The sequence below is a fragment of the Haliotis rufescens genome, unplaced genomic scaffold (assembly GCF_023055435.1).
Source record: "Haliotis rufescens isolate VD_foot unplaced genomic scaffold, xgHalRufe1.0.p SCAF_4, whole genome shotgun sequence".
NCBI lineage: Eukaryota > Metazoa > Mollusca > Gastropoda > Lepetellida > Haliotidae > Haliotis > Haliotis rufescens.
Window position 1 is genome coordinate 9112321 of NW_025964112.1, and position 27267 is coordinate 9139587.

The 27267-nt window shown below is 44.0% G+C and overlaps 1 protein-coding gene across 2 annotated transcripts in view; it reads right to left on the bottom strand.

Moving 5' to 3' along the window:
- Positions 1-2639: 2639 nt before the first annotated feature.
- LOC124135823 (YEATS domain-containing protein 2-like) overlaps positions 2640-27267 on the bottom strand; it is a 40474-nt gene continuing 15846 nt past the window's right edge. For both annotated transcript variants that reach the window (XM_046501429.2, XM_046501427.2), the window contains 10 exons: positions 27028-27072; positions 24599-26037; positions 23913-23989; positions 21655-21734; positions 15509-15647; positions 14716-14919; positions 13224-13342; positions 4653-4727; positions 3987-4054; positions 2640-3407 (listed from right to left, as the gene is read on the bottom strand). In XM_046501429.2, coding sequence (XP_046357385.2) covers positions 3281-3407; positions 3987-4054; positions 4653-4727; positions 13224-13342; positions 14716-14919; positions 15509-15647; positions 21655-21734; positions 23913-23989; positions 24599-26037; positions 27028-27072 — 2373 coding nt within the window. In that variant the 3' untranslated portion in view covers positions 2640-3280. The remainder of the gene's footprint in view (positions 3408-3986; positions 4055-4652; positions 4728-13223; positions 13343-14715; positions 14920-15508; positions 15648-21654; positions 21735-23912; positions 23990-24598; positions 26038-27027; positions 27073-27267) is intronic.

A 27267-nucleotide genomic window follows, 5' to 3' on the forward strand; every position in this document is an offset into this window, starting at 1 on the left:
ATTACCATCTCCTCCTACTGGGTACCCATTCACTGCTGGGTGAACAGAGGCATAGTTTGAACAAAGTCTTGCCCAAGGAGACATGACATGTGTTACATGAGTTTCAGTGTGGGGCAGGACTGAAGCTTACAACTTGTGAAACCAAGGACTACAATAATAAGACTGCAATTGACAAGCCAACAATGAGAACCAGGGTGAATGTTAGATTCAAATCTACAATGAGCCGATTCTGGCCACTTAAACAAGAGAAGAAGGCCCCTTACCACACACACTTACAGCATATAATCTGTAAACAGAGTGCAGTGACAAATGGCATGATAGAGGGGAGATAACTCTGTTCATTTACACTACAGACGACACTACAATCTCCATATCATCTTCTGGAGGCAAGAGCATTAGCAGACTATAAAAGTCCAGTTTCCACCCTTGCCGAAGTAGGCTGGAAATCCGGAGTTACATTTTGGCTTGACGAGTCTATGCATAGTCCAATCAAAATCGAGTAATGAAATCGACATCCGGTTCGTAAACAACATGGATTTCAATGTGCAAAGCATGTGTACAGTCAACTTGGTGTCAGCAGATATTTTGCAAATCTGTTCATGTTTTTAATCAAGGTGCTCACATGATTTGATGCACTTGGCGGGATAAGACCCGTTTTATCACAATATAGAACTTGATTATTGATGAGATCATCTTGACTCTGCACCATCATTTTGTTTAAAGCACATGCAAGTGATATGAGAGATGGAATCTTATTGGTCAATAGGAGGGACATCGACAGGACATAACTCCTAATTGCCACTGGTGGCGCAACGATCGAGCCTGGAAATTAAAGCCCAGTTCAGCAAAGGTGGAAACTGGACTTTGACGGTCAGCTAATGCCCTTGCCTCGGGAAGATGTCTGTATATTGGAAATGTACACCTCTTATCATTCTTTGAGTAGAGATGCAGCTACAAATAATACATGACTTCAGGTTTCAGGTGAGCCACAATCAACAAAGTATATGAATGCTGCATTATTTATTCTACATCTTCTTCAATCACAATTCAAATATTTCATGGCAACTACTTTATTCATATTGAAACAATATAAACGTAGCATTTGTTCAACAAATAACAATAACATTTGCCTCAAAAACCCTGTCCTTCCAGAGACAAGTGCATAATCTCTTTACTTCTCTCATGCATTCACTTCCCTTATAAGATGTCTCTCAGTTACTGTAAATCTGGAAAGTTATTAAAATTTTTATTTATCATCATCATCATCATCATCATCATCATCATCATTATTATTGTTATTATTATTAATTTATATATGGCAGGTATCCAGGTACTAGTATCTTCTCAAATGCAGTTTTATTTTGTTGACGAGTGTCACAGATTAGTAAACTTAAGAGTAATGAGACTATTGAAGGAAGTGAATTCAAGAAATATGCCTCCTCATGCGTTTTGTTTGTTCGTGGTCTGCAAAAATAGCTGTGGCATGAAACTATTGCGAGTGCGTGTCACTTACAGTTTTCACAGTACTTTCCTGCTTGCAAAACTTTCCAGGTTTACAGTATTCAAAGGAGCACTAACCTCAGGTCAATTGCTAGTCCTGGGAAGTTTGATTGACGTTATTCAATTCATATTGACAATTAACACTTACCAATTTACACTGAGGCAATGCATCAGTACAATCTCATTAAAGTCACAGTGCTCGCTCCCACTACACAAGGATCTGAGGACATCCCATTACAGGTCGAGTTGAACACCCTTCACAAACTTTGATCAATGAAAAGACAAACAGGAAGACGACATTAACCAGTCAACTACGAAACATGGAAAATTCTGGAATGTCTAACAGATGGCTGAAAATGTATGACAGGGCGTCCCGCAGGCTATGGAAAGTCTCTTCTGGTTGACATGTGTATTTTACTGTTGTTTGTAATGCTCAGTTTTGACCTTTACGATGTTACCATGGTTACATGATTTGTTAAATACATTCAGATTTTCACAATTTTGTAAACAACACTGTGATTGGTCACATGAAAGGTCATTAACACCCATAATTGTATGTGCGCAGATCATTGTGTAGAGGTAGAAAGAACGAACATCAGATTTTAATGGGATTAATGTCTCAGTGACACATGTGGTGCTTGTCACAACACCTTGTCACCTAATGGGTACGAATCTGGAGCAGTGCCAATAAAAAGTCACTGCTATGTTCAGAATAGGCAACGAATAACAGAAAAGGGAATAAGTTACAATCCCATTAAAATCAGATCTTAGTTCTCGCTGGCGCTTAACAAAGATCTGAGGACATACCATTAGGGGTCACGTCAGGCCGACCTTTCGCGAACTCTGACCGACCAATGGAATTACTGACAAGAAGTCGACATTAGCAAATCAGAAGGCAGCTTTCTCGTGCTTTACGGCACTAATTTCAAATTGGCGACTACGCTTCGAAACATATTTTGGCAAATTCTCGCTTAAACAATTGAAACCTGAACAAAAGAACATTCTTGAATGGCTAATATATGGTCTAGAATATATCGATTCAGTCGTTAAGCCTGTAATTATCTTTCGGAATACCCCGTTTAAAAGTTTTCGAGGTTGCATGATGAGAAATCACATTCCGACTGTCACATTCATGATCTAGTAAGCGACGCTCTGATTGGTCGGATGAAAGGTCGCTCTGATGTGATCCCTAAAGGGATGTCCTCAGATCTTTGTTTAACGATAGCGAGAACTAAGATCTGATTTTAATGAGATTGAATAAGTTATAATCCAGGTATAGTTTCAACAGTCAAATTTCACTGTTACATATAGTGTGTGGTACCTTGGGGAGAAAAGATGCTTTGTCTTTTAAGCATGCGGTCATGCAGGATTTCCACTGATAGTCTAGACCTTTTTTCAAACTTACACATTTTCATGTATCAAGGTGTGAGTATGGTGAAAATAGTTCCAATTAGGCGTGAATCGATACAGCAAGGTCACGATATCATAAGTATCACGATACATGGGTCACGATACGATATGTATTGCAATATGCATATTTACGTCAAATTGCCAGGAAACTTCTTGACAAATAATATTTTAGAGCGGGTTCAAAAGAAAACGGTGCCCTGATGTATCATTTCACCTCTAACTCCTATTTCCTTTAGCATAACGACTGCATATATCGTATAACATTTTTGTTTAGAATCACAGTTTAACTTTCGCCCTGTACAATATTCAAATGCAAACAAATCTTTACATCCAAACTGGTGAAGAATTTCCATTATTGCAACAGTTCCTGTCACCTCACTCCAGATGGTGGTGCTGTGTTGTCATGGATACCAAGATGCTTGTTAGTGAGAAAATCGGTGAGTGCCATGTTGTTTAGGGCCTTAAATACATTGCCTGCTGACAGCTCTTCCACGGTGCTGGAAAAGAGAACATAAATACAATTTGTTTTATCATACCTTCATGTCAGAATGATGAGATCTGATTGGGCCACGTGATCTTGATAAAAAACTGTGAATCCCACCTTGGAGGGTAATAAATTTCTAAGCGAATAATCTCTTATACCCCGCCTAGAGCACTACAGGCTGCACATGCACTTCTGAGAGACAGGATAAATCGTTTATACCTCGCTTCAAAGCACAAAGCAGCACACTTTTTCCGTACCAATGGATGTCACATGACAAGTGCAAGCTAACCTCTGCCCAATCGAGCAGCTGTTTTCTATCAATTTGGAATTTATTTGAATCATTTTACAATGTCATATTTAAACATGTCGGTAAGATAAATTCATTTTATGCGTCCTGAATTAGGTTTTATACTACTCGCCTCCGGCTAATGGTATAAAGCTTAATGCAGGACGCATAAAACCCCATGTATCCCTCATGATCCTGCTACAACTTACAATGTCCATCTTCTGTACTGAAGGATTATAATAGAGGACAAAGAGAACATAAAGAAAAGGACGTTACAAAACAGTGAATCTGGTCTTCGTTGTTTACCTATTGGATTCCAAGTTTGCAACTGAGAAAGTTTCTCTCACAATATCCTCAGCCAGTCTTGACATCACCTGCAGAGACAAATAAAAAACAAATCAGTAACTATACTAACAGATAGTGAAGGAGTAAGTGAGTGAGTGAGTGAGGTGGGTTTAACACTGCTTTGAACAGTATTCCAGTTATATTACGGCGTGTCTGCTTAATGTGGGAGGACAGCCTGAAGTGATGCAGGTCTCAGACGTTTACCACTTTGGTGATACCCACGAGCATGGGTATGGCGCTGACAAACCAAGAAACATAATCGAACCTGGCAAACCAGGATTCGAACCCACAACCATAGGTTTCTGGCGTGCCCAAGGGACACAACTCTGCACAGCAAATTGAAGCACCTTAGATGACTGGGCCACCCCTGGGCCAGACATAAAAAACATAGTTTGCTAGATGTTAATTATTTAATGAATCTGTACAAATGTTACTCTCTTTGAACATAGTTGAATAGTTAAATTTTGTTTCTTTCATTGGTGTAGAAGTTGGGAAAGTAGCTTAATAAAAGAATTGTATGGATGACAATGTCTCTATTTTCACCGTTGGCAGCAGTGAACAAGGAAAAGTTGTCGTCAAATTGTTTGTTGTGGTGCTATCTATCATTGAGATATTAGGAGTACTCACAGTATACATGGTGTCTTCTACAACTGAAGCTGCCACACCAGGTTGAATCTGAGCTGGCTGGAACCTCACTCCAATCTGAAGCACAACCAGGGGTGACATACAGCATACTGTTTTGTTTGTTATCGTTTGTTGTTTATCGCCGCACTCAGCAATATTCAAACTAAATGACAGCGTCTGTAAATAATCAAGTCTGGATCAAACAATCCAGTGATTCATATCATGAGCATCCATCTATGCAATTGGGATACGATGACATGCATGAATCAAGTCAGCGAGCCTGACCACCTTAGTCGCCTCTTATGACAACCACCGTCGCCTGTTACGTCAAGCATGGGATGCTGAAGGCCTACTCTACCCCGGATCTTCAAGGGTTCCAACATACTGACATCTGTACATATAACCATCAATAAATACATTGAGTGATTCCACGGCTTCTGACTGGCTAACCAAGCAATTCTTTTTCATAAACCAGAAATATTTAGGCCACGCCCACTAACAGACTACTGATTCTGATTGTCTGATAATAGATTGGGATGGGCTTGTGTTGTTTTATTACGCTAAACGATGTTAGTAAAATCTAAATATTTTTTACATTTGTATACTTATCCTGCATTACTCCTTAATGCATTCACTGCTTACTTACGACAACTAGAAGGACAGAGCTGCGAAGGTCCTGGGTGAAGAAATAAAGTTGTTGTTCTCAAGTCCCAATCAGTGGCCTTCCGTCGCTGTCCTGTGACCTTGATGACACCTAAGGTCATCTTCACATCACTGCCTGTCGCCCAAGCTCTTAGAAAAACATACTTTTGAGGTTTCTGAAGCCAAAGTGGGGAGGCAAGTCTAACGACGGGTGGGCCTTAAGCGTAGTAATGCAGGATAAGTATACAAATGTAAAAAATATTTAGATTTTACTAAATTTTTTACTTATCCTGCATTACTCCTTAATGCATCTGTATCGGACGGTTTGGAGGTGGGTAAACCTTCAGAATACATAAACCTCAATAATTCACACCCTGCAATACGACCCCATTTAGTCGATAAACCGTGAAGCGGAAAAGTTCAGACAAAAACGCCATTACGGTAGGGTTGTTCAAAAATCAAAAAGATTGAACATAGGAATTAAAGAGAAATTCCCTATACACTCTTAGTAATAAAGAAAATAATAGCTATTCAGCTAATTCTTTACTTACTGCGTCATAGAGCCGTCGCTGACAAACAAGATTGTCTAATATTCTTCCACTGGTGGCGACTGAGTGACTGCACATGGAAGTTGACTGGCTCTGTATAGGGCGAGTTCATTATTTGCGTCAGTGGTTGGCAATCTGCAGGATAACAACCAGAGGGCCAAACTTCGAACGTCTTCGACATCCTCGAGAGTCACAACGCGAAGGTTATGACTAACGAAAATATGTGTCGAATCTCCAGAAATATCCTTCCGTGATTGTTCCAAAACCACAATTGCCGTGTTGAGCCCTGGTAAGATCTTGAGGGTAATTCGCTCTCGGCGAGTTCCGTTTGATGATCTCGTAGGCCTGAAGGATTACTGCGCGTAACCATATAGATATGGTGTTTGCGATTATGCGACTAACTTCTGTCGTGGACGAACCACGCCTTGTCTTGGAGCATCGAATGAAAACTCGAACTGCTCGCACCGAGCCCAGGAGAACTTCACCATGTACGATTCTCACAATAGTCGATATCGGTGGGATGGTGAAGAACGGTCGGGTTGGCCTGGTAGTAGATTTTAGCAATAAAATCCCAGCATAACCCTAGATGTCCCGTTCCGTGCGTCCCATGCTCAAAACGGATCCGGGTTGAGTCGATCACATGTAGTTCGCTCACCCGTACCGCCATTGCTAATGCCAAGAGAAACCATTGTTTCCTTGGTGATGTCCAAGCTCCTCACAGCGATAGCCCGTTCGTGGAGCTCTCTATACTATACCGAGAGTGTAACGAAGGTGTCACACGCTGGGAAGGAGCTTGAAAATGAGGATGCAATGAGGGGCTCGAAGGGGGCCCTCTCAAACCTCGAAGTACCACGTTCAAGTCCCAATCAGGTGGCTGGAACTTGGCCTTCTGATCCTCAAACCTGAATGAGCATAATATGGCCTGTAGTTCCGTGACCTTAATCACACTGTGATTTTCCGGAAACGGCCAACACTAAGATAATTGCAGCCAATTACGTAGTAATGGTGCTACCTTCCAAGTGTTTTTGGGTACGCAATGTAGGAGGTATTCCTCTAGGAATTGTGACGCAATCGTAGGGTCTTGATTCTTTTCTTCCCTGTAAAAAGTCTCAAGTGATCCCCACTTGTCATCGTCGTCTCTGGGAGAGTTACGATGAACTAAAGCTTTAGCTTTGCTGCCCGTGTCGAAATAACCCTTCGCACTTAAACGCCTTTTAAAGACGAACCATGCGTGCAGACGTTGGGTGAGGCAATTTTCTGTTGAGGGTGGATGAGTAGGTTGGACCACTGTGATAGGGGAAGTGAATCGTTTTAGATTTTTCCGAGCTTGACGAACTACCCTCTCGCCGGTTACCATGGTGCGACCAAAGGAGAGATCGAGATACCTTGTCTCCTTGATCCCCTGTAGCACCTTGGGAAGTATAAGTGGTGGCAGAAGAGTTTTAGTTCTTTGCCCTTCCAAAGTGATACTGAACTCGTCCACCGCCCAAGTCTGCGGATCCGGCAACGGGGAGATATACGTCATGAGTTGGTGGCCTAGGCAAGTAATAAACAAGTCAATGTTTGGTTGCCTGAATTCCTGAAGCAGTAACTGGAATGCTTCTGTGAGAAATTTCCACTCAGTGGGAGCCACCCTGTCTGGACGTGATAAAGTATCGGCCAGTATGTTTCTACATCCGGGGATGTGCTGAACTATGAACCTTAGTCATAGCCGATCCACTAGATGGAAGAAATCTGAATGTCCTTAGAAGTGGAGAGTGGGAGTGTGTTGTTCCCCGATTGCACAGGGACCACACCGCAGTGCTGTTGTCTGTGGATATAGCGAGTCGGGCTAACTGTAGTTGATTCTGCCAGTGTGATATAGCCAGAATTAAAGCTTCCAACTCCATGTTGTTTATGTGCCACTTCCATTGTGCGCCGGGCCATAGCCCTGAGCTTATCTGGTCTTGTAAGTGAAGACTCCACCCCTGAAAGGGGACGTCCATAAACAGGTGTGTATTCGGGGAAAACCCGAATAAACAGACTCCGCAGACATTCAGCGCCATAAATTGAGGCAAGGCTCTAGCTTAGTCGGTAGAGTGATGGCCTTGAGTGGATCCTGACTCCTGATGTAAGGGTTCAGGAAAAAATTGGATTGGTCGCTGTTGTAAGCGGCCCATGCTAGTTAACTCCTGTGCCGAGGTGATTAACCCTAGCAACACTTGCCACTGGCGAAGTGTGTGTGGTTGGTGTAGAGTAGATGACAAAAGAAGTAGAAACTTGTGCCATCTGTCCCTCGGTACAGATAGGATATCCTGGTCTGTCTTAAACAGGTCTCCTATGAACTGAAGTCAATAGGAAGGAGAATACTCCCGACTTCGCCTCGTTGATTGTCTATCCCAGTTATTGACATGTGTTGATGATACAGTAGATCGCCCTCCATCTACGACTCGAACCAAGTGTTCGTCACGTGTAGATAGTTATTGGCTTCATTACTCCTGTAAATAGCCATAAGTGTCACTGACATGTCAAATGGGAAATACTACCATTGGTAGTGAACCCCAATGAACTGGACCTGAAAAGTCTACGGTTGGGATGGATAGTCGAGACTGATGAAGAATCAAACGTTCGTTGAACACAGAGATTGTGGATCATTCTCATCTTGTCTGGGTCCTTCATGAGTACCAGGTAAGTGTGAGGATAAAACCCCGGAGTAAAGACTGGGTTGTGAACCCACTCTACAGCTCTTCTTACCAACAGTATGTCTATGTTGGATTTTCCCAATCAAACTGTGGTCAACGGTGGGGTTAACTCTACCCTTATACGGACACCATGATATAGTGCGATAAGTACGAAATCGTCCTTGAGACTTGTCTCTGCCACTCCCTTTCTCAGTAAGGGAATGCTGGTCTTCCCTGAGAAACGCGCGTCTAGGCTTATAATTCCCTGACTTGGACTTTCCAAGCTTTTGGGGAACTTGACGTGCGTGTCTGCGATCTGTTCGTTGAACAGGGGAGTAGATGATCAAGGTTGACGTAATAGACTGCCCTTGAAACCAGCATCTCAGTTGGAAACGTTATAAAGTCTTGGGTGTAACGGTAATCACCGTCAGAACGGTCTCAAGATGAATTTTCCTGTGGTCAAACTGACGCTGTAGGAAAAACACCATAGTTTGGAAGTGATCTAATCAGATAGGGTTATCCTCTAATAGATTCTGATCCACTGCAAACATTGACGATATTGGTCGCTTAAATCACGGAGCAAATGTGAGTTTTGGAGAAGGCTTCCTCCAATGACCTCGTGGTGTCCCTCTTATTTACCCTGTTATCAGGGGAGGGCGTTACTGACACGAGATGGTCTGCTTCCCAATCGGGTACATGTGCTAAGCTGATCATGTGCCGGTTACGTAACCGAGTACACTGTAAGCCTTGGGCTAACGTCATTGTAGAGACCTTGATTGATACGCAGACGCTGCGCTCAGCGCAGGTCTGGAATGTTGGAACAGCGCTAAGCTGATCGTGCGATGTTTGCGTAATAGGAGCGCTTTGGGTAGCAGTCAGACGCTGCGCTCGGCGCAGGTCTATGCTGGATATGTTGGAACAGCGCTAAGCTGATCGTGCGTCACTTGCGTGATAGGAGCGCTTGGGTATCAGTCAGACGCTGCGCTCGGCGCAGGTCTATGCTGGATATGTTGGAACAGCGCTAAGCTGATCGTGCGCCGCTTGCGTAATAGAAGTGCTTGGGTTGTAGTCAAGTGCTGCGCTCGGCGCAGATAAATCAGACACAAAGCTCAAAAGTATTGACTGGGTCAAGGCTTGCGTCTAATCTACCCCCATCATAGCATCTCGATACGCTGGTGCTGGTGCTGTCGCCGACGTCACAGATTATCATACATGTATCTGGAAGTGTCCGGCGGCTGAAAAAATAGGAGCAGTTACGATACTCACAAAATCCTCCGGTATTGATTTCGGTGGATGGTGTACTTCTGCAATCACAGGCGTCATAATACCTGCCGATAATAACGGTTGGGTGGTAATGACAGAACCATATGTCATTCGCTATTCTGCGATAGTGACATTCCTCTCGTCTCACGACGGAATAACTGCAAAATGATTGTGAGTAATCTGCTTTTATATAGTAAACTCGTTGGATTAGAGATTTACATAAAAATTACATTTTGAATTTTGGCGAGCACATCTACGTGCATGCCTATGACCATGGATAAAGAGCTTTGGGCGATTATTCCACGACAATATGTACACCGAGCAAACATAATTATGTTACGCAATTAAACCATTGAAGAAATGGTACTGGAAGAATGCCGTAGAATTGAACAGTAATCTATCGGCAAAAATACGAATTGCAAGGGTATACAATATTTTTATATACGCAATTCAATGTAAACTAAGGCTATTTACATTTAGAGATTGGAAAGCACATCCGCGCGCAAACCAACCAATCGTGGATGATAATCTTGTAAGGTTTTTTCCACGACAATTAGTAAAATGCTCAAAGGTATGTTACGCAATGAAACCCTTGTTGATGAGATAATACTGGAAGAGTGCCGAAGAATTTGAACACTAATCTATAGGCAAATTTATGAGTTGCAAGGATATATAATATTTTTGTATGCGCAACCCAATGTAAACCAAGGGTATTTATATTTTCATTTAGGGTTTGGAGAGCACATTTGCGCGCAAACCAACCAATGTGGATGATAATCTTTGTAAGATTTTTCCCACGACAATTAATACCACGCTCAATCATAAGTTACACAATTACATATATATATGTATAATGTATAATCAATATGTATATATATATGGATAATCAATGTCTGTACATATAAAGTAGGGAAAGGGCCACCTAAGTTGGATAACTTTTGCCCAATCCCGTTGACCATATATGTCAATAAAATATGTTTAAAACAAACACAATTACGCCATTGTTGATGAGGCGGTACTGGAAGAATGCCATAGAATTGAACAATAATCTATCGGCAAAAACTACGAGTTGCAAGAGTATACAATAGTTCATATACGCAACTCAATGTAAAACCAAAAATACCAACAAAAAACTATTTAATCGCATAAACATAGGTACGCAATAAAAGAATTGTTGATGAAGCGGGACTGGAAGAAAGCCGTAGATTTGATATTAATCTATCGGCAACCATATTTTTAATGAGTTGAAAAAGTATACAATAATTTTAGTATACACAACTCACTGTTACGCCAAAGCTAGTAATATTTAAGAACATAAGAATATGTTATACATACGTAGCTTAGAATTGTAAACAATAAGACTACCATGGCAGGCAAACGATTGTAACACAATTCAAAATGGCGGCGAACAACAATATTTTGGCGGGAAAAAAGACAAGAGTCTTTTCACGCCTAATTAATTCACATAAAACTACACAACATGGTGAAAGTAATATGAAAAGAATACATCACCCATCGCAGATCAATTTTTAAGATTGTAGACAAACTGAAGGTCTAAAATTAATCCAAAAGGAGAGCTCCGCTTGGACACGTCCTAGCTGTGCTGCGACAAGCAGTGATGTGAAGATGACCTTAGGTGTCATCAAGGTCACAGGACAGCGACGGAAGGCCACTGATTGGGACTTGAGAACAACAACTTTATTTCTTCACCCAGGACCTTCGCAGCGCTGTCCTTCTAGTTGTCGTAAGTAAGCAGTGAATGCATTAAGGAGTAATGCAGGATAAGTAAAAAATTCACTGATTTCATATTGTTTGTTTGGGTTAATGGTTAAATGAGAAGTTTGTGAAGTTATTATTGTTGACAAATTTACTTATAAGAATTGACTTCAATATGTTTTTGCGTTATGGAGTTACAAACATGCCCACTTGGCCCCGTTGCACAAAGCTATCTTAGCTAAGGAGATTGTAACTCCCATACTTTTACATAGGCTTATGATAGTCACAGCGCTAAGATCGCTTTGTGCAAAGATGCCCTGGTTTTTATGTTTATAACTCCATAAAAACAAACAATTATTCAAATAAATTCTTAAGTAAATTACATTAACCTGATTATGTAAAACATATTATGCATGTGTGTGTCTGTTTGGGATGTATTCATCGACAATCTGTGTATGTGAATGTTGGTGTGCGTGCGTCATGCATGCATGCGTGCATATGCATCTATGTCTCGGGATAACAGTAAAACCGCCATAATGCGTGCTGTGCATGCATTGTTGAATGCGACACTGAGCAACATTGCAGCTGTATGTTGATAGACCCCCACAATCCAGTGATTGATATTATGAGCAACAAGCCATGTCATGAGGGTACAATGACATGCAATCAACCAAGTCACACAGTCTGACCACCCAATCCAATAAGTTCTCTCTTACAACCAGCATGAGCTGCTTGAACCTATTCTTAATCGGAATCACCACAGGAGAACCTGAGGCAAGGAGAATCTGGGATTCATCGTCAGTACGCAACTGTTGGTTTCACCATAGAAACCATCTAGTTTTTTTATACCTCAGAGCAGAGATGCCAACCCTTTTTGAAGCTGTGGAGTAATCAGTGGGGTAAAAAAGCGTAATTTCATGTGAGTAATGCTAAGAATACCATGCTGTGATGCTGGTTTTTGCTTCGACATTTTCATTGGGCCTATACCTACATGAAGCATGGCTATACATGCATTGACACTTGTAGTATAGCGGCACACACAAGACCTGCTATTTTAAAAAGGGTTGACAAAGCTCAAAATAAGCAGCAAAAAGACTCTGCTTGCATCTGTATTGTTAAATATGACATAACCTGAATACCAATCCAAACATCCGAACAAAACGGTGATCAACATCGAAAAGGTACTCGAAAATAGAAGTTCAATAACGGTATGCAACAACCCCATCATCAACATACTTCAGGGCCACATTTCAAACAAACATGTTGTGTTTTGAATAACTTTGGTAACAATAGATCATAAATCACATCCAAAAGCATTTAATTCAAGCTGTTGTGTGGGGCCAAGCTCCCCAGACCTGTTATTTTAGCGAGGCGACAAAAAATGACTTCGAAAACATTGCATTCATGCCGAAACACGTGGTCAAAGCTCCACACATTCATACGATTGATCATGTGACAATATTAACTGTTTTGCAGAAAGACAATGTGGTTTTTCGAGTTCCTAAGAAAGATTGGCAATTAGCTCCAAGTAGAATGGTTCCCGTGATCAGTGCATTAAAAATGTGCTCTCCATGATATTTTATACATGTAAATAATTTGTGAATAAAATGTCAAAAATCGTAATTTGAGGGGGATAAACATAAAAGCATAGTTTTAGGCTCAAAAGCATAATTATTACGCCAAAAGCGTAATGGCATCTCTGCTCAGTGGAAACACTGCACTACAACATGAAGAGTATACACTACCTGTTGAGCAATATCTTGTACAAACACAGCTTCATCACTCGGGGGAATGACCTCACTGTTGCCATGGTGACTCTCACGTTCAACAGGAGGTTCTTCTTTTAATTTCACCCTTGGCAGATCTTGACAAAATAATGACATGGTTCAGTGAAGGAAATGATGGGCATTTTTAGGATAAATTCAATGTGCTCACACCAGAACATCAAACTACATAAACAAGGCAGGGATATGTGGAACAAACCATCCTGACCAAGCTGACTGACAAGATCAACAGCTTCTTAATCATACTAATGAATGGCCCAGAAAAGTGAAAAAGCTGTGATAAGATCTGTTGATGATTTGGAAGCAAATATTTGAACATTCAAACTACTCATACAGCATTTGTAAGCTCAAAGTGTCTGTGCCTTAACTTACAGATTGCCATCCAAACCTCATACACTGCCATGTCTTGACCAGCTTGTCGCCAAGTCAGTAGCTTCTATTTTAGTCTGCTTTGCATCTTTAGCAGTGAAAGAATCACTTTATCCTCAGACTGACATATGTTGTGGCCACAGTGAACTATGTTTTATGCCGTAAACCTTCTAGCAATATTAATAACGACATTCCATGATTACCATATCTGCATAAGCTGTAACAGAGCTCCAGATAAGCTTTTGGTGTTGTGGGTATTTTACCCATGCATTTTAAAATCATTGGGTATCAGTAATTCTATCTGGGTATTCAAATTTCTGTTACCCACTAGTTTTTACACATATGGGTATTTAAGTTAAATATTTAAAAACACTATTCATCTAGTCCCTGCAAACTGGTGTCGTGTGAGATCGAGAGCTTTATAGGACTCAAAAATACCACGATACTTCCACAAGAAAGTGTTATGGCAAATGATCATGATGTAACTGTCATCGTGTAGTTTGGCAAGGCTGACAGAATGCCTGTTTATAATTTCAAAATAAGTTGCTGATTTGCTAATCGAATACTCAGGGTTACTTCACAATATTTTGATGATGCGCACAAGTTTTATTTTCGTAGGGTATCTGTAATGTTTGTTGCGTATTTGATACGCTTGGATTTTATTTTACTGCGTATTTCTGCATTTCAGATGCGTATTTTACGCAGATACGCAGCTTATCTGGAGCTCTGCTGTAAGTAATCAAACAATTGAGTCCTGAGCACAATCCACATGTCACACAATCTGATGTACTGTAAGCCCTCCCACCCTAACTTAACCCCAAAATATTATTTTTCTGGTCCCTTCAGTTGACTTGTCGTAATCCTCTTACTGACTTTATTCAGTAGGTGTACAAATGATGAGTGAGTTCTGTTATCTTAAAACTAGTAATGTCATGCAAATTCCTTATCAAACAAAATTAAAATTTAGAAGGCTCCATTGCAAATTTGTATCATTTCAGGTCAAACCAAACTTTTAGCTCCACAATCCCAACAAGGAGTTGTATGGGAGAAAACATTCCTAATTCCCGGATGATATTTAGCTTACCAACAGACACAATGTCAAGGTCACTTTCTTCACTGTCGTCAGAGGGTGCCACCTGTTCCAGCAGCATGTCCACCTTGTCAAGGTACGGCTCATGGTCAGACAGGCTGGTCAGTGGCTGTGTGGCCGGGGTCTCGGGGGTATGTTTTTGTGACATCGACTCAGACACCGACGTATTTGGGACACCGTCTACTTGTCCTGTATTTTCTGAAAAAAGTTGTGTTTTTCTACCATCAAGAATGTTTGTTAATACTTCATGTTATCTGTGTGTATGTAAAGAGGAAGGCTGCAATTATACACTTTGTCACAAATAATAATCGACCAAAATGTATTGATATCAACTACACTTAAAATGAGTGATTATGGTTTTACGGCACTTTTAGCACTATTCCAGCAATATCACGGCGGGGGACACCAGAAATTGGCTTCACACATTGTACCCACGTCAGGTATCGAAGCCGGCTACCCGACCACCCTACACTTACAATGAACATACCATACATGCCATAAGTGGGGTGAGATGAAATAGGGTTGAACGTCGTGTCCAAGATTATTGCACTTACACATGCACGTGTGTGTGGCTGCTTGAACTTGGCAATTTACTTATTTCAATTTGGGATTTTCTTCTGACACTGCTTCAGACTTGGGGCCCAAATATTGGCCTCTGAGCAGGTCCAGATAAATTGCTGTCCTGGTAGGTAATCTCTTTCAGGAAACTGACAGAGGGTTTATCCATTTTAGTAATAATCCAGCCATATTGTGGTGCGGGACATCATAATTTTCGAAACAAAGGTACCTAGATGGTGAGGGCTGAAGGCATGAAGACGACACCAAGTCATGATCTGTTTTGTGGTCCAGAGTTGTTCCCCTTTGAAGGAACTCTCCTCCTTTAGATGGTCCAAAATGAAGGTCCTGACAGATGCAGCCCTCTGCCACTTGAAACACAAAGCAACATCACGTCATATTTGTTAAAGTTTGGATAAAACCATCAATATTTATTTTACATAAAAACAGAAAATTGTAGAATTTTCCTATTCGGAATATTCTATAAGTAATACGTTACCACTGTTATACCGAGGCTGTTGTCTCCCACAACTGCTGCTATAGCGAAATCTACCACAGAGATCTCAATTACCTCATGCAGCACGTGCGTAGCCACCTAGCTGCCATGTGACACCCTTCACTCTTGTCTCCTGCGAGAGCAAGTGCTCGGGGGACGGACGGGCGGACAGCAGCCCAGTGGTAACGTATTACTTATAGAATATTCCGAATAGGAAAATTCTACAAATTACATTAAGTAATACGTTACCACTGTTATACCGAGGCTGACTACCACAGTAGGCGGTGGGGAGCACCTACAACCCGAATCCTGACTGCTAGCGTTCCTTCCGACCAGCGGAAGTAAACACCAAGGCGGAAGCACTCGATGCGCATGCACCTAGCTAGGCGTTACCCTATAGTAATACCAAAGCACTGTCAAGCGCCCGAAGGCTCATTCGTCAATGCCAAAACGATTGGTGACTCCAAACGGCCCCACTGGATAGGTATTTCATCGCCGCAGCGGATGAGAACACTGTATCCGCGTGAGCTAAATCTTAGATCAGGTTAAACAGTCGAAAAGAGGGAAATTAATTTCCTTCAGACCGTATATCCCAGAGCAAGCCTACTTAAAGTATGCATTAGGCGCGTGACCTAATTCCAGTATTCGTAAGCATGTATCGCAAGGTTGGAATACACGACAGACAATTAAATGCATAATTGTCAAAATACAAATAAGGACAAAACACACAAAAAGCCGCCTCACCTGTGGTGTGAGTGCGCTGGTTTGCAGGACCCCCACTCCTGTACCCACGGCGTGGGAACATTGGAAACGACCCAGATTGACCACCGTGCAAGGACTGACGACTGCGGAGTTTGGAATTGCGCTGGACACACCCCCTAGATGACCGCTTGTGCCGCGATCAGCGGCCCAAGACGGTGCACCCCCTCCACGTCTTCATCAGAAACCTTTCTGAGGTAATGATTGGCAAAAACCGAGTCAGAACGCCAGTAACAACCTCGTAATATTCTGTGAACAGAGATATTCGAGTGTAGGGCAAATGTTGCCGCTAGCGCCCTGATCTCGTGCGGGTTTGACCCCGCTACCGGTAACCCCCGAGACCGGTACGCCAGATTGATGACAGAACGAAGCCACAACGCAATCGAGTTGCGAGTTATGTCAACCGTGCGATTAGGGTTACACGATATGAACAGACGGTCACGCCCTTGTCTACGTTCATTCGAAGCCTTAAGATAATACTTAAGGGCCCTAACCGGACACAGCGCTCTGTCCTCAGTATCAGCAGGATGTAAGATTTCTTTGAGGGATCTTACAGTGAATTCTCTCTCCGTTTGCCCCAACTCTCTGATTCTTGGCGACGAAGCCCATGAGCAGGCCCAGGCGGACCGCTCCTTCGTCACCCCTATCGAATCGTACCTTGGCGACATCGAGTGCATGAATTTCGGATACACGTGCCGCCGTGGCAAAGGAGAGGAGAAATGCTGTTTTCCAAGTCACATGCCGGAACGAAGCACTATGCAAGGGTTCATACGGAGCTTCCGTAAGTGATTGCAACACTAGGGAAAGATCCCAGGCCGGTGCCCGAAGGCGGCCCTTCTTAAGATCGTGCTGTTTGAAACCCTTGATAATACCCAATATCACCGGCTCTTTGGAGAGACTGGTACCCATAGCAACGGACGAGACATAGTTGGCAATGGAACCCCCGGAGAGTTTCCGGGTCTCTCGCAAGTGAGACATGAAACGAGCAATATCCTGCACAGATACCTTATCTGGCGAATGAATGTGATGTTTACAACACCACTTCGTGAAAATAACCCAACGTGCATTATACACCTTCTGGGTAGAATCACGATGCATACTAACGTATGCCCGAGACGCCCGGCGAGAAAAACCTTTACTCCTCAGACGCTCGGTGACAACATCCACGCGTGCAGATTGAACTGCCCTGCGTTTGGATGAAGCTGACAGGTGTGAGGGGGGATCAAGAGATCCGGTCTCACAGGCAGTGGGAGTGGCGACTGCGTGACCTGGGTCAGCAAGTCGGGGTACCACGATCTGTTCGGCCACATGGGCGCGATCAGTAACATTCGACAGCGAACTCCTCGAAGCCGGCTTAGAATGTGTGGTATCAACGCTGTCGGCGGGTAAGCATAAGCATCCAAGCCCGTCCAGTCTAACGCGAGAGCATCGTGATCGATGGCCCTCGGGTCCGGGACTGGTGATACAAACAACGGGAGTTGAGTGTTGAACCGTGTTGCGAACAGGTCGACCATCGGACGACCCAAACGTTCGCACAGCCACTGAAACACTACTGGGTTCAGCATCCACTCTGTGGGGCTCGGATCCCGAGGCCTAGATAGAGCGTCGGCCAGTATGTTCCGCACACCTGGGATGTGACGGGCGCGTACCTGGCATGGGACACTGTCCACCAGAGCGTAAAACTCGAACGTGAGATCGAGTAGCGAGTGACTGTGGGTTCCCCCCAGTTTGTTCACATAGGACACTACCGTCGTGTTGTCGGTCGCCAGCATGAGCACCACACCACACCACAGCCCCGAGCTCACCTCCCCCTCTAGATGGGCGCCCCAGCCCACTAGAGAGGCGTCTGTATACAGGTTCAACGTGGCCCGGTAGGGCCGCATAGAGACTCCTGATAAGACATTGTAAGGGAGCGTCCACCACTCCAGATGCGGTTGCAGCGGGCGGAGTTGGAGACGACCCCGTTCGGTGCAGTCCTGGGCTGATACAAGTAGCCCTAACAGCTGTTCCCAAAAGTGAACAGTCTGTTGCACTGCTAAGACTTTGGCAATCATCGCCTGAATTTTGTGCCACCGGTCTGGGGGGACAAAGAGGCGATGGGACACCGTGTTGAACCGACCTCCGATGAACTGCAAGTTCTGAGAAGGGGTTAACTCGCTCTTGGGGAGATTGACAATCCACCCCAATTGCTCCAAGAGCCGACGTGCGAAAACGAGATGGCGTGACAGGGTGTCCGTCATTCGATTTGCTACTAGTGAGTCGTCCAGGTACGCGAAGTACCGGACACCCCTCCGGTGGAGGAACCCCACTATGGGGGTGGTTAACCGGGTGAACAGCCAGGGAGCGGTTGAAAGACCGAATGGGAGTACAACCCACTCGTAGTGCCTGCCTTGAAAGACAAACCTGAGATACTTGTGATGATCCGAGTGAATCGGAACATGCAGATAAGCATCCTTCAGGTCGATCGAAGCTAGCCAGTCGGCCGGCATGTTCAGTGCTTTCAGGTCCGTCAAGCTCAACATTCTGAAGGTAGAACTCGTTGAACGATTTCAAGTTGTGAATCATTCTGAGTTCGGCACTGTCCTTCTTGGGAACGAGAAATATCCTGGAGTAAAACCCCGGTGTTATTTCTGGTAGAGCTAACTCCCGAACTGCCCTCTTCTCCACCAACCTGCCGATGGCATCGGCGAGGAAGGGAAGATCGGTTTCCGAATAGAAACCTGCCGACGGGGCAACGGTGAGCGGCGGATTCGCTTTGAGATCTAGCCGATAGCCGTATCGAATCGTGTTGACCACCCACGGGTCGTCGAACACATGTTCCCAATTCTCCCAGTAAGTCTGGAGTCTGGCTCCCACTCGGGAAAGAGAGGGGGGCCGGACGGGCTGCGGCAGGCGCAACTGTCCAGGGCCAAGTGACTCGGGTTCGCCTACGGGCCAACCGAAGTTGGCACTGTCGGCATACGAACCCCTCCAATGAGAGTCTCCTGGAGGGGCCCTTGCCGTCCTTAGACGACTTGGGCTTCCCCCAGTTCCCCTTCTTCCCGCGAAAGGGCTGCTGAGAACCCTTACCGGAGCCCTCAGAGCGGGGCTTCTTCCCGGAGGAAGAAGGACCCGACCCCTTAGGCCTGCCGGACGCAGCATCCTGGGGCGCGCTCCGCTTCGGAGTGGCACCCAGGCGCCTATGCAAGGACCCCACAAGATCCAGTGTGTGCCGAGAGGCCTCGGCAGACACAGCGGCCTGTTGTTCCTTCAGAACCCCAGGGATCTTGTTATTAAACAGGGTCTGAGCAGACCAAGGCTGCGAAAGGAGCACCTCCTGATTAGCAGCGTCCAACCCTGAAGCAACCAGATCAACTGGCGCCGAAGAAAATGGCACGTGCCGGAAACAAAGGCCGAAGCCCCGGCAACGTACTCCAGGGAAGCATTCAAACCGAGCAAGCAGTTGTAAATGCGCTGGTCTCGGTCCGTGGGAGAACCTTCGACCAGACTGGCCGCTGCAGCCAGGTATGTGTCTCCGTGAGACATTGCCAGCATGGAGTGTCGAGCGAGGGTGTCCAGCTGTTGCAAGGTACCTTGTGGTACCGTGGCAACCGGTGGGGCACGGACCCCCAAACGCTCCACATGGGCTTCCGCAGAAGGACCAGCCTCGGGAAAGGCAAGGTCATGTACTGGGAAAGACCCTTTTCTCCACGACGGGGGAGGTAACGGGAGACCCCGACAGGAGGCAGCCGTGAAGGCCTTCTCCAAAGAAGGCTTAATCCCGCGCAGCAAGGTTGATGCCGGGAAAGCCTTGTCGGACGTCTCGTCGTATACCTCGGAGGAACCCACGGAACCGTGGATTCCCCGCGGTATCGGCAGGGGCTTTGGCATGTCCTCGAAGAGGTCATACACCATGGCAACGCGGTCCTTAACCGATAGCAGAAGCAACGGTTCGGGGGAAGGACTGGTAACCACGGCAGCCGCCGCCGTACCGGTGGACCCCGCATCCGAACCCGCGGCCACCGAAGAGGCCGGGGACGGAACAGCCAGCGGCCTATCTTGCGATAAGGCCGCCAGCTTGGAGTCCACAAGTTTCGACAATAATGCGGCGACGGAATCCCCAGACAGCCCGAGGGCTGCAAGGGGATCCGCCGCAGCCGAGGAGGTGGTACCCACACGGGGACCCCGACCGGACGAACCGGCCACCACAGGGGTGGAGACGGACTGTACGTACAGCCGGTACCGCTCAAACTCCGCAGGCCCCAGACCTTCGCACAGGGTACACCGGGTGTCCCCGCAAGGAACCCTGCACCGCGGGCAACGATCGTGGGGATCCCGGGAGGACAAAAACTTTCTGCACACCCCACAACTCTGAGGAGCAAGGGTAGAGGGGGTGGATACTGGGGACATATCCATGTCAGACATTGATTGTTTGCTATAAACAAAGAACAAAACATGGTTACAACGCACGCACCACAACGATTCACAAACGAGCATTTTCACAAGAAAATAAACGAGCAATGTGAACGTATAACATACACATATAACTTTTATTAAAGAAATAAGTTATGTTAACCCCCAACACATACAAGAACAGGGGAAACGTAAAACACAACGTGCATACGCGAACCCCGCAAGTATATAGAAAAAAGGGCGGGAAAATTATAACCAAGCGTAGCTACCGCAACGCCCCATAAAAGCACAGTTTATTAGAGAATAAACTATAATAAATATCACCAAATCTTCAAGGAACGCTTCAGCAGGAGAAAACACGTCTTGCTAAGCAGACGAAGGAGACAAGAGTGAAGGGTGTCACATGGCAGCTAGGTGGCTACGCACGTGCTGCATGAGGTAATTGAGATCTCTGTGGTAGATTTCGCTATAGCAGCAGTTTTGGGAGACAACAGCCTCGGTATAACAGTGGTAACGTATTACTTAATGTAATAACAAATACACTGTTCACATAGACATAATCATTTGATTATAGTGACAAGATATATATTCATAATCTTACAATGTTTATCAATGTACTTTCACCACATTACAAATTATGTCCAGGCTGTTGAGACTTTCAACATTTTGTGCTCAATTCACAGATTTTATGACACTTCGACGTAATGGATTCACAAAATAAGCAAGTATACCTCTGACGCCCGCCTCTTGCCAACATTCCAACTGAGCCACTCCTCTGAGGACTGCGCACAGTAAGGGTGCAGACTGCGGTCTGCGAAAGTTCAGTAGAAAACAATCACTGAATTGTATGATCATGGCAAATATGGATTTGAAATTGCTGACATTTGAGGTGCTTATCTTGAAGTTAGACCAGTATTACAAGACTTCATTTAAACATTAAGATTTCCAAACAAGATGACACCCTTAATTATCTAGTTTATCATTCCATTCTATTATGATATATACCCTGGACCTACTTGCCATAATAGCTTCATGTTGAGGCTGGCTTAAATGTCACGATGCTATAAAACCATTTATAACTGTCCTGTGATTTGTCAAAATACATTGAGAGTTCACTTGGAGATGGGTCATTTTGAAAGTACATCTAAGCTAAACTCGTGTTCAGAAGAGGTAGTTTGAGTGGTTGTTGATTTCAAGAAATTGTGAGAGAAGTTAGTGATAAGAGAAGTGGGGCTACGGTGGAGAAAGGGTCCAGGGTACTGATCCAATTAGAATTGGAAATGCATTTCTTGGTCTTCCTCAATCCTGTGTGGAAATGTGCTTGAACCATGTTTCCAGCTTCTAAAACAAACATTGTTTGGACGTGTTTCTAGGACCTAGAGATTATGTTTGTTTGGTTTTATTTTTTGTTGTTGTTTTTTGGGGGCGCCTTTGTTTCATGGACTGGGACATCCTGCATGGGGAGAACGACATGCTCCGTCCAGTGTGTACAATGTTGTGACTGTCGTGGCCAGTGACCGCTCTACAACCTGATTCCACTCGACCTGCCTGGTTACTCAGATTATCGTTTGGCTGCGGGCTATAGTTGATCTCCAGTTCATCCTCCTCCTACTGATCATCTCATCACGAACACCGTCTTAGATCATGAAAAGGAGGAAAGCAGCTATCCTCACTTCGTGCCTGCTCATCGAGATCTCAGATACCTTATATCTTCCCGCTATACTCACTCTTACTGATGCAGAAGATGACGTCGGTAACAGTGTGGCTCTAAGTCTTCCGCCAGACTCTACAGACTAGTGACTCTCCTCCACTACAAGACGACTAGGTACTTCTGCCCACAGCCGTTCCTATCTCGGACACTCTTGTTGGCCCAAAACTGGGGCTGTTTGTTGACAACTGGATCGTCCTTGCAGATCCCTTCATGATACAGTTGATCCAGAATGGATATTCTCTCCCACTGACCTCCTCACCATCAACAATGTTCCGACCTCTAGTGAGGGAGAATCAGGCCAGCCTCGACACTAGAGGCATGTTACTTCTAAAGAACGCGATAGAATGCCTCGGCCCAGAAAAAGAGTTGGCAGAAATACACATGTGATCAGGTCGTGTAAGGTTACCATGCGCAGGATGCTGAGGTGTTTTCAGGTGAATGTTTTTTGTTTTAGAAGCTGGAAACATGGTTCAAGCATGTTTTAACATAGGATTGAAGAAGGAAGAAATGCATAGAAATACACATGTGATCAGGTAGTGTGAGGTTACTGTGCACAGGATGCTGAAGTGTTTTCAGGTGAATGTTTTTTGTTTTGGAAGCTGGAAACATGGTTCAAGCATGTTTCCACATAGGATTGAAGAAGGAAGAAATGCATAGGATCAGTTTAAAAAATTGGAGATTTAATACCCTGAATAATCATGGATGCAGATGCCTGAATGGAAGTCGGATCCCACCACTGTTGCCTAAACAATGTATTCAACATTGTAAGGAAATTCTATTGCCCTAATGCCTGGGTAACCATATATCGGAATTCAAGTGTTTTATCCTCATTCTTAACATGCTTAACTTATATACTTCTCATAACAAGTAAAAGAACACACAAGATTTGGAGTGTGTGTTTGTTGTTTAACGCCACACTCAGCAATATTTCAGCTATATGACGACAGTCTGTAAATAATTGAGTCTGGACCAGGCAATATTGGACCAGTGATTGATATCATGAACATCAATCCGCACAATTGGATACGATTTCATGCATCAACCAAGTCAGCGAGTCTGACCACCTGACCCCATTAGTTGCCTCTTACGTCAAGCATGGGTTTCTGAAGACCCATTCTAACCCGGATCTTCATGGGTGTCCCACGAATGGAAGGATGTGTTTTGCCATACCAGCTATGACAGGCTATAGTCACATGAAAAAACTTCTTTAAAGTAGAATGCCTTGGTAAACATCTATGGGAAATTCTGAGAGGAAATAATGCTTTATGATTCCCTCACCCACAACTTCACGGACAACAGGATGCCTTCGAACTGCTGCTCGTATAATCGACAACAGATCCGGATAGTCCAACAGTCTACAATTGAACACACATTATGTTACCAGGGACATGCTGGTACTAGCAGAAGCGCATTTTGCTTGAAGCTGAATCAACAATATTCCAGCTTTATCACAACAGCCTTTAAAGAATCAAGTGTAGACCAAAAAATATACGAAACTCATGATTGTCTAAAAATATCAATTAATGGCAAACAAGTTCATGTTTTATACAAATTCACAAAGTGTGAAAAGATCAATAATTTTAATGCGTGAAGAAAAAAAATAGGGTAGACACATTGCAGCATCAATGGTAATATCTAAAAAATAATCTAAAAACATTGCTGTGTGAGTGAGGCAGTGAGTTGGGTTGAATGCCGATTTGAACAGTTTTCCAGTTACACCAAGGCTTATCACCCATGCCCCCTTTCTGTAAAGTGAGTGAGTGAGTATGATTTTACGCCACTTTTTGCAATATTCCAGCAATATCACGGCAGGGGACACCAGAAATGGGCTTCACACATTGGACCCATGTCGGGAATTGAACCCGGGTCTTCGGCGTTACGAGCGAACGCTTAAACCACTAGGCTACCCGACCGCCCCCCTTTCTGTAAAGAATGTAAACACATGATGAAAGAAGCTTCCTCACCTCAAAGGCAGAATTTCTTCACTAAATCCAGCCAAATCTCGAATTTTCTTCTTCCACACATGAATTTTCTTCTCAGGGTCAAAACTTGAGCATTGTTTTTGCTTGGCTGAATGTGTAGCATCTGCTTTCTGGTGAGCTGATTGCATGCTAAACGGAGATGATCCGAAAGAGAAAGTCAGAGACTTCTGTCCCATGTGTTGTGTTGCAGGATTTGTCAAAGTTGATGCCAGAAGTGACTTCTGCGGCTGAATTGTCGGAGTTTTGGCAGTCCCTGTGGGCTGACTGGTTTGCTGTGTACATGAGGGTTGATTTGGCACAAGGAGAACCTGATTATCTGCCCCTGGTATGACCTTCAACAAAATCTGTCTGTCACCAATATTTGCTAAAACAAGGGACTGGTTTGATTTGGTATCTGAGGGAGGCGGAGGCATTTTAGAGGTTGGATTTGGCACAGTCTGGTTGGAGAGTTTGAGATTTAGTTGAGATTTGGACAATAACGAGTTCACAGCTATATTGGAGGGTTTAAGAATACCTGGCTTCACTCCTCCAGCCCCCTTCTGTTGAAGTACTGAGTTTGTATTTGGGACGAAAGAACCAGCATTAAGTAAAGACTTCAGTTTCGGTTTCCCACTGACTTCAGACCCTTGGAGGATATGAGTTGGCTTGGCAACTGATGTGGTACTGGACTCACTCTCTGCCGGAACCAGCTTTAACCCTGTTGGTGTGACCTTTAGGACCAGATTTGTGGTCTTTGTGGAAGGAGTTATTGCATTAGGTTGAGGTATAGACACAGACCCGGACGTCTTTGCAGGAGTTGAGGTAGGTGTAGCAGGTGACTTGTTCAAGGCACTGGGGTCTGGTTCGGGTGTGCCGGGTCCGTGAGTGGGGCCCAGCTTGTACGGGAGGAGCAGGAGGTTGCCCTGCTGGTCCTTGCACCTCATGTACATAACACCAGGCTGAGGAACCAGCTCGGCCGAGGTAGGAGACACCTTGGAATGATTATCTTTTCCCTTTGGACTTGTGATAAGGTCACTGTGTAAAAGACCCTTAGTTTTTAAATGAATGACTTTGGGAGTATTGTTTGTTGTAATATTGCTTTTGGGTACCATGGCAGCTTTACCATTGACCTTGAGATTGTGAGGACTATTCAAATCTTGAGCACCATTTTGAATACAATTGTCCTCATTTCCGTTTGTATTCCCCATCTCTGTCTTCACCGAGTTAGATTTGACACTATTCTCAGTATCAGTTTCCATGGAAACTTCAGTCCTCAGTCCATCACCTGTACTAAACACACTATTATCAGGCTGATTTTCAATTGTGGTATTCGCATTATCACTGCAGTTATCTCCCTTGTTATGGAGACTGCCTGAGTCCGATGACAATGGCAGAGGAATTTCGCTTTGTGGAGTCTCTCTTTCCAACTCAATCTCCACAATCTGTAACACAAGTCTCAAACTATAACACAGCTTTGAAAGGACTTCACACTCCTTACACTTATGTTGGGCTGAATGTATATCACAGCACCCTAAAGTGTCTCCATCACATATATTGTGTAGTGCATCAACACTACCATATTCAACGTAATTAGCACCCTGCTCTTATAAGCACCCATGGCGATATTTACTCATATATTACAATCCCAATTAGAACCCCTTTGGATTAATCAATGTACACAAGACTTATTTATTCATGTATAATACGCACTCGTGTGTTATATGCACCCTTAATTATTGGCAATTAAATTCTGGAAAATTATATCTGTCATATATAAACATTTCAGGCTGTCAGCATAAACCACGAAATTTACGATCTTTCAACTGTTATTTTCACCAAAATAATATTCTAATAAGAAACCCCTATTTCTAATTTTGAGAGCACCCTGGGCGCTTATTACGTTGAATACGGTAATACAGATACAACATATAAACATGTCCATGACAGTGAGATTTATCAACTCGTGTTGCTTGCTTCCCTAACACATTTGGAAATCCCTGTATATGATAAATGAAATTCCTTGTCGAAGTAGGCACAAATAATTAATCCGTCATCTCCATGGAGATGTGGCAATCAACACCATCAACAGCCTCACCCGACTAGAGAAGAGGCACAATCAAACCAGCAACTACCTCACCGTCCCCACGAGATGCAGAGATCACACGGTATCACATAGCCTTGCTTGACAACGGTATAAGGACCTATTTCGAAACGTCACCTTTACAGTATTAAAGAAGTTGTTATCCATAAGTTGTGTCTACTTTGTCATCTGTCAACTTGTAAGTAATGCCTATCAAACGAAATTCCTTGTGCTGTGCAAAAAGAGCCTGCCCTTTTGCCACCCTGTCCTAAAAGAGCCTGTCCTCATGTGTGAGTCTCACATTATGCCACTACAGATCTAGAGGTGCACATGAAGTAACCAGAATACTCACTGTTTCAGAACCAAGAGTCTGTAGACCAGTACATGTCTTGTCCAGCTGAAACAAAAAAAGAACTCATTAAGTTGACCAGTCAGTCAGAAATATTCAAGCAATCAGCATTTCTTTGTTGTTAAATATTTGTCAGCAATATTTTAGCAATTTGAAACCTTTCTGTACATAATTGATTCTGGACCAAACAATCCAGTAATCGACATCATGAGGATCCATCCACCTCATCTAATGAGCATTGTG